At 48.9% G+C, this 8,372-nt stretch overlaps 1 protein-coding gene across 1 annotated transcript in view; it reads right to left on the bottom strand.

Annotated features, from left to right (window-relative positions):
- Positions 1 to 5,498: 5,498 nt before the first annotated feature.
- The window catches only part of LOC111859228 (uncharacterized), a 54,362-nt gene continuing 51,488 nt past the window's right edge, over positions 5,499 to 8,372 (bottom strand). Inside the window, exon 5 of the mRNA XM_023841735.2 lies at positions 5,499 to 8,351. Within this exon, the coding sequence (XP_023697503.2) occupies positions 7,345 to 8,351 (1,007 nt within the window). The 3' untranslated portion in view covers positions 5,499 to 7,344. The remainder of the gene's footprint in view (positions 8,352 to 8,372) is intronic.

Here is an 8,372-nt window from a genome sequence, read left to right as displayed (position 1 = left end):
GAAATAGGCTTAAAAGATCGTGTCCACTTAGACTTACCCTCAGGCAGTTTTTATGTCTATGTATTTGCAGATAGTGATGCATCTTTCTAACAAACAAGTCTCAAGTCATTTATTTCATTTGCCTCCCCCCCAAAATAAAAATCCTTTACATTTGTGAAGTTGGATCCCCCCCATATCAAGCTCTCTCCTATGCCCTTTGCTGCAACGTTTAAACATCAGATATAAAGACTAGATATAAACTGCGCACCACATAAAAATGAAACATGTATCGGCCAGCATTTTCTTTGAAGTTCCTGTGTTTAAATCACATTTGCAATCATCTGAGCTTTATTGCCACAGATCTGTGGTGTCAGTAATTGGACCTGTGTCGGCCCTCTGGATGTGCTCGTAGCAGTTGAGGGCACCATTCCAGGGCACTGACCCGGCACTGAACCCAGATTAGAGGATTAGTGGACTGAGGCCCAAGCCTCTTGGGCCTGACATCTCTGCAGCGCTTGGTGCATATTGATCCCTCGAGCTCCACTGTGCTCACTTATTTGCCTTTGTTAGTCAGACCTTCCACATTTTATTGTGTTCCGCCATTGTCTCCCACTCTAACTGCCAAAAAGCCACTTCATTACTTATTAAGCAGCAACTAATAGGTATCAGTTTGCAGCATGTAAATCATGTCTTTAGCATGGAAACTATGGCACCAGTAAGAAGTAAGTAACAGGATTTACTCACTCAGCTAAAGATCAATGTCCCCATCTCAGGGCATTAAACGCACATCTGCCTGGACAGCAGGGGGGTGAAGCTACCACTGTAGTTGGATCATGCCGTCTTGCCTTGATCGACACCAGTGAACAGATCTGACTTTTCTTTCTTTCTTAAAGTTTAGAGATCCTATGCAATGTGAGCATCACCTAAATTTAGCAGAGAAATTTGATTTCCTGCTCACAACCCAAGGTCCCCCAAAGCTTGATACTGATCCAAGTAATCTTGAAGTTTTTTTTAATGCTCAGTGTGCAACATGCTGTTGTTTGTGAATATTAAAATGCTTTTTATTTCTCCAGCAATTAAATATTTATGTCTGTTATATGAAATATTCTTGCATTTTCTGAGTAATGGTGAAGCAATAGGCTACGCCCTTTCGCTCTCTGTCCCACAGTTTTTGGCTTCCTGACAAAACATGAAAAAAAAAGCAGCCTGAGCAGTAACACTGGCAGCATCCTGCATCCAGCATGAATTCAGTTTGTGGTGACAGAAGGAGACGCCCAACAACAGGACAGAAGACTGGGCGCAGACCTAGAGCTGCCTGGCATTTCTGAAGCTCCTTAGGTGACACAAAGGGACCTGAGCTGCCATCTGTATACCGGTGTCCTGCTGGACGACCACATCACACTTTTAGAAGTGCTAAGACTCACCTTTATAATGAGAAACGCAGCTTGAATGCTTTGCTCACCTTTTCCCAATCAACATACAAAACTTCCTCATGAGCATTGACGCCAATATGAGTAAATATATATAAAAAATCAGCAAATGAAAATCCCCTCATGATGCCAAGCCTTGCTGTGAAGGTGAGGAGACTCCCTCACATGAGCTTATGATGCTTATAGTTATGTTACCTGGAATTTTCTGTCATGGTCACCTGGTACACGGGTCCTAGCAGACGGACCAGGCAAAAGCAGAGAAGAACAGCCTCTTGGTTGCCAACATACTCTTCAAGCATCTATACACCTGGACATCACCAGATGGAGGTCATGGAAGCAAAATAGACTACATTTTCTGTGCCAAATGAGATTCACTTCAAATAGCAGAGACATGGCCTGGAACAGATTGTGGAACAGATCATGAACTACTTATGTGGAAGCTCCAAGTGATGCTGAAAGGGAACAACCAGGCCATCAGACTTCCAAGAAATTACCTGGAGGATGGCTATTGGCTACAGAGAAAACACAAGAGTGATTTAAGATGCTTGACCTGCTCGACTAGATGTTTGTATTCCAACACTGAGACCTGCAGAGGATGAAGACCATGTGCAATTTCCTAAATCAAAAAAAAATTAATGTAGTTTAGACCCCTACAAAGAAAAAGAATTATCAGATGTACAGTACAGGCTGTATTCAGAGAAAGCGAAGGAAAGTTCTTCATGACATTGTTCTTCAGGTATGATGGATAATCGAAAAATCAAAGAATGCCTGAAAGAGGGGAACATTTTCTTTAATCATTATAAAAAAAATCTGCAATTCTGTTGACTTGGTCATAACATGGAATGTTCTCAGGAATTTCTACACTGTCAGGAAGGATCCAGGAGTTAGACAGGGATGCAGACTATCGCCAAAACAATTAGTCTTGTACACACATAACAAGAAAGGTTTGACTAGTAGAAGACAGCTCTGGGTTGGAGGATGACACAACAGCCTTCAGTACACTGATGACCACGCTTACTGGAGAGGGTGAAGAAGATCTGCAGATTTTCACAAGGAAAGTTAATGAACAGACTGCAAAAACATGACTGTTACTGAATGTAAGGAAAACAAAGGTTATAACCACCGGATCGTCAACTGACTGTAGTTTAGGTGGTGAAGACTTGGACTTCCTCTGCTGCCCCCTGGAGGACGGGCTCCCCCTTTGGGTCTGGTTAGGGTTTGGGCTTCCTCTACTGCCCCCTGGAGGATGGGCTCCTCCTTTGGGTCTGGTAAGGGTTTGGGCTTCCTCTGCCGGTCCCTGGAGGATGGGCTCCCCCTTTGGGTCTGGTTAGGGTTAGGACCTCCTCTGCTGCCCCCTGGAGGATGGGCTCCCCCTTTGGGCCTGGTTAGGGTTTGGGCTTCCTCTACTGCCCCCTGGAGGATGGGCTCCCCCTTTGGGTCTGGTAAGGGTTTGGGCTTCCTCTGCCGGCCCCTGGAGGATGGGCTCCCCCTTTGGGTCTGGTTAGGGTTAGGGCTTCCTCTGCTGCCCCCTGGAGGTTGGGCTCCCCCTTTGGGCCTGGTTAGGGTTTGGGCTTCCTCTACTGCCCCCTGGAGGATGGGCTCCCCCTTTGGGTCTGGTAAGGGTTTGGGCTCCCTCTGTTGCCCCCTGGAGGACGGGCTCCCCCTTTGGGTCTGGTTAGGGTTTCCTCTGTTGCCCCCTGGAGGACGGGCTCCCCCTTTGGGTCTGGTTAGGGTTAGGGCTTCCTCTGCTGCCCCCTAGAGGATGGGCTCCCCCTTTGGGTCTGGTTAGGGTTTGGGCTTCCTCTACTGCCCCCTGGAGGATGGGCTCCTCCTTTGGGTCTGGTTAGGGTTTGGGCTTCCTCTGCTGCCCCCTGGAGGACGGGCTCCCCCTTTGGGTCTGGTTAGGGTTAGGGCTTCCTCTGCTGCCCCCTGGAGGACGGGCTCCCCCTTTGGGTCTGGTTAGGGTTAGGGCTTCCTCTGCTGCCCCCTGGAGGACGGGCTCCCCCTTTGGGCCTGGTTAGGGTTTGGGCTTCCTCTGCTGCCCCCTGGAGGACGGGCTCCCCCTTTGGGTCTGGTTAGGGTTAGGGCTTCCTCTGCTGCCCCCTAGAGGACGGGCTCCTCCTTTGGGTCTGGTTAGGGTTTGGGCTTCCTCTACTGCCCCCTGGAGGACGGGCTCCTCCTTTGGGTCTGGTTAGGGTTTGGGCTTCCTCTGCTGCCCCCTGGAGGACGGGCTCCCCCTTTGGGTCTGGTTAGGGTTAGGGCTTCCTCTGCTGCCCCCTGGAGGACAGGCTCCCCCTTTGGGCCTGGTTAGGGTTTGGGCTTCCTCTGCTGCCCCCTGGAGGACGGGCTCCCCCTTTGGGTCTGGTTAGGGTTAGGGCTTCCTCTGCTGCCCCCTGGAGGTTGGGCTCCCCCTTTGGGTCTGGTTAGGGTTAGGGCTTCCTCTGCTGCCCCCTGGAGGTTGGGCTCCCCCTTTGGGTCTGGTTAGGGTTAGGGCTTCCTCTGCTGCCCCCTGGAGGTTGGGCTCCCCCTTTGGGTCTGGTTAGGGTTAGGGCTTCCTCTGCTGCCCCCTGGAGGTTGGGCTCCCCCTTTGGGTCTGGTTCCTCCCAAGGTTTCTTCCTTCTAGGGAGTTTTTCCTTGCCACTGTTACCTCTGGCTTGCTCACTGGGGGCTTTGGGGAGGATAATGTAAAGTGATTTGAGACAATATAATGTGAAAATGAGCTATACAAATAAAATTAACTTAAAATTGAATTGAATGGAAGTTTGCGGTTTGGCTCCTTAGAATATTCATCAGCAACAGAGGACTTAGTGGTCAGATGTGTTGGCAGGCAGTTAGCAGGTCTGTGACGGAGGACCTAAAAAAGCCTTCAAAAGTACAGTTTCACCTAGCATGAAGATCCGGACTGTTCAGAATACAGTGTCTTCTGTGACTCTGTATGGACGGGAAAGCTGGACAAGAAGGGAGATAGGAAGAACTTTTGAACGGAAACAGAATCAAATCAAGCCTGAACTTTCACTTCAGGCACAAAAGACAAAAATGAAGCTGTCAGTACGTGGAAATGAAGGGAGAAGAGAAAGAAAATGACAGGCAGCAAAACCTGGACGGAGCGATGACAATGCAGGTGGCTTGGGGACGTCTGACTGTCTGGACAGAGGACACTAACCCTAACCTAACCCTAACCCTGGCACTGTCACCACATAATGAACAAACAAACGGTTAAAAGCAACGTTCAGAATCAGCGAAACATTTCAGGCTCTCGGCTAAAATAGTGGTGCATTCATTCTGTTGTGTATAATAATCGGACTTACTGTCAGAGGACAAGCAAACAGCTACTGCTAAGTAGATTATAAATGTCTCTGTTTAGCCGAATTAGGCCTGATGTCCAGTATAATTTAATAACGAACTTAATCACACAAGAGTGCTGTAAAGAAAGTTAGGCCTAAAATCCATCCATCTTCCAACCAGTCATCCTGGATGAGGTCATGAGGGGGCCTGGAGCCTATCCCTGAAATGACAGGGCACCAGACATGGTTACACTCTGACAGAATGGCGCACACACACACACACACACACACACACACACACACACACACACACACAGAGGTTTGTAATTATACCTTTGTACATTCATTTCAAGGGGGAAAACTCGAACCCCAACATGACGACCTTAACGTCTACCCAGCCCTAACCTTAACTCTAAGTAATCAAAGAAATAAAAGACATTCTTAGTTTTTTTAATTGCAGTCACAGTTTCTTTTAAAATTGAGTTTCCTGTTGTGGGGAGCCCACAAGGTCAAAATAGTTGGGTTCCCACAATGTAATATATAGACCGACCGACAGAGACAGACAGACAGACAGACAGACAGACAGACAGTCGGTCCTGGAGATTGGAGATGTGAGTCAGCAGCGTGACCTGCAGAGTTACTGTGCCACTCTAGGTCTAAAATTTCATTATTAGATGTCAATACTGTTGTTCCCAGCATGACCACTGAACTTCAAAATATGGATCTCAGCAGGCAGTGTTTCATGGGGGGAGAAAGGGCATGGAGGTAGCAGATAATCAATGCAAAATTGTACAAACACAATCTGGACCATGGATACAGTTTTATTAATTTTTTTTTACCTAACAAATACCAAGACAAAATAAAAGAAATCAGCAATATGTGCAGACAGTAATGGCTTATCGTAAAATCCCCTCAGACGCTGGGTGATTTTCATAAAGGGACGCCAAGCACATGGCAGTGGGTATAGCAGTGCAATCTCAGGCCACTTCCTGAAACTGAAAACCCCACAGCCCAGTGTCACACCCAGGTCCTGAGCCGCCTCTGCCCCCCCGAGCTCTTTCATCAGAAAATACCTCAGAGAAGCACAGCAAATAGGACTCTCTGTCTTTTGTGAAATTAACATTTAAAAGGAAGAGCAGACCCCCAGGAGCAGGCCGGCCCTCCAGAGTCTGCAGCCCATGAGGGCCGGATTACTTTACGGTCGCTCGGCTTGGATCAGCACGCTTGCGGGCTCCAGATACGTAAAAGCGCTGTTTTTCCTGTGTGTGTGTGTGTGGGGGGGGGGTTACGTAAAGGCACTTTGACCAGGAGGTGCGACACAGGGACGAAGGGATATTAGGGTTCTTCTGCTATACTCCATAGCTCTGCCAAGACCAGAAAGCCAGATACGTTATGTCAAAAACATAACAGGAAGCTCAACACTGTAATACACGGTATTACCAAGAAGGCCGTAGTACAGTCTGCAGATTCAAAACAAATGCAACGAAGAAATTACCTAATAAAAAAACATTCTGACCTATAATTCCATTTTCAGTTGAACATTATTTTTGTTTTTATTTACAAATGATCATTTGTTCCAAAAAAGAAGGATAAATATGCTTACTTCTCTTTTCTAAGATGATATACCTTAAGAAAACCCACTTTACAAAATACTTATTTACATGCCCCTCCTAAAAGAACCCAACTGTCCAAAGTGCCACATTAATGTCACTGTGATGTCACAAACATAGTGCCACATTAATGTCACTGTGATGCCACAAACCTTGCAACGTCGCTAGGGATTTAGTGACGGCAACATCGGGAATCTGACCTCAGTAGAGGGAATAATGAAGGTGCTGTGATGTTATTGCTGGTAACGTCTTCGTATCCATCCCACTGAATGGATATTGTAGATCAGGGCTATTCAACTCACGGTCCTCAAGGGCCGAGCACTGCTGATTTTCCAGCCTTCCTTCACCTGTGAGCCAGGTGTGAAGCCTCTGACCAATCAGAATCAGCAATTATTAAACTAGCTACCTGGGAGAACTGAAAACACGGCCTGGATTTGGAATCAAGGGCCTGAGTTGAATAGCCCTGTTGAAGATCCTTGGATGTCAAACCTTCATGGTTTTACTTTGTCCGTCTTTCTCATCTGTCACCAGCACCAAGCAGTCCAGGAATTAAAACGGTGCATGAATTGTCAAAAAGCATCACTGCATCAGCTGTCTATTATGCAAATGTGTACGAGTAACCGAAATGAGAATCAGTCGAAGCTTGAATATTTAAACAGGACTTTCTAATATGAATTTCTAATTTGATGTAATTTCAGTTGCAGAGCGTAAGTTAGCCTTGAGTAGCCATGTCAGGGTGAGTTTTGTCATGGAATTGTACCCAAATGCTGGGTACGACCCTTCTGTCTGAACGGTAATCTATGTAGACAGCTAAGGATTATTCAGGCAGACTTCCACATTTATATATAAACAAAACAGTCCAGTGTTTTTTTTGGATTTTAAACTTTAAACTTTGAGAAGGGAATCATCGTGCATTCCTGCTGCAGTTCATAAATCTGAGTCAGATGTCCCTGTACCTGCACCCACAGATCTTAGTATGCAGACATCCAGTTCCAGGCTGGGATGAAGAGGCCGTTCAGACCCTTTTCCACCGAGGGCCATTCATGAGTTCTGTTCCAGGTACTCATCAATCATGGTTAGACTGTTCAACCAGTCCTCATTGGAACCCACCAAAGTATCTATGAAGTCCACCTCTGCACCGCCACCTGCTGGTGCCTCAGGGATAAGTCCATTGTTCTGCTGATGGCTGTATTCATAGGGTGTCAGTTTGTGTTCGGGGTTCCCGCCACTGTAGGCTGCCTCCGGGGTATGTTTGCTAGAGGGGGAGGGGTAGCTGGGGGCTATACTCTGGGCTGCGTGCACCATGCCAGGTGTCACTGGTGTCATCCCAGCCGTAGCCAACAGGGGGCCTCGGGGCCGTAGTCCTGGGGGACCCACTGAGGAGATGGGATGTCCTGTTTGTATCTTCTGCATCTGTCTGCTGGGAAAGCCAGGAGCAACCTGGTTGGGAGGTGGGCCTGTCTGCGGGGGGGCAAAGTTTCCCGGCATCCCTGTACGCACAGGCGACTGGGCAAACTGGGCGAGGCGCCCCCCCCCGCCTGTGAACGCCTGCTGCTGGAGTCCCGGGTCCATGTGGGTGTCACACGTGAGCCGCGGAGGCCCCTGCTGCTGCCACACTGGCATCTGAGGCGGGGGCGGTTGTTGAGGGCTGAAGACCATGCGTGGTGTAGCGCCGCCCTGCTGGAGAGCGTGCCGGAGGTGCTGGGGCTGTGGTGGCTGCAGAGATGCACTGGGAAAGCCTGGGACCGGCAACCCAGCCCTGGCTGCTGCCTGATGGACTGGCGGCCGTGCCTGCAGGCCAGCGCCCGTGAAGCCCTGCCCAGGCCGCAGCAGAACGCCGAACTCAGAGACCTGCGCAGGGTGGCACAGAGGTTGTTTGGGGCCTGAGTTGCCCATGAAGGGCCCTCCAGGGCGACCTACATGCCCATGTGACCCTTGGGGAATGCCTAGCCTGCCGGGCACCACAGGTCCATGAGGCATCATGGGTGGGTCAGCAGAGGGCGTCCCCACAGGGTAGTTGCACTCAGGGGGCAGCAGCCTGCCTGCACCTGATGGAGGGAGAAGGACGA

The sequence above is a fragment of the Paramormyrops kingsleyae genome, chromosome 24 (genome assembly GCF_048594095.1).
Source record: "Paramormyrops kingsleyae isolate MSU_618 chromosome 24, PKINGS_0.4, whole genome shotgun sequence".
Classification (NCBI taxonomy): domain Eukaryota; kingdom Metazoa; phylum Chordata; class Actinopteri; order Osteoglossiformes; family Mormyridae; genus Paramormyrops; species Paramormyrops kingsleyae.
Note: the sequence above shows the minus strand (reverse complement) of the source record. Positions and strands in the feature narration are given on the sequence as shown.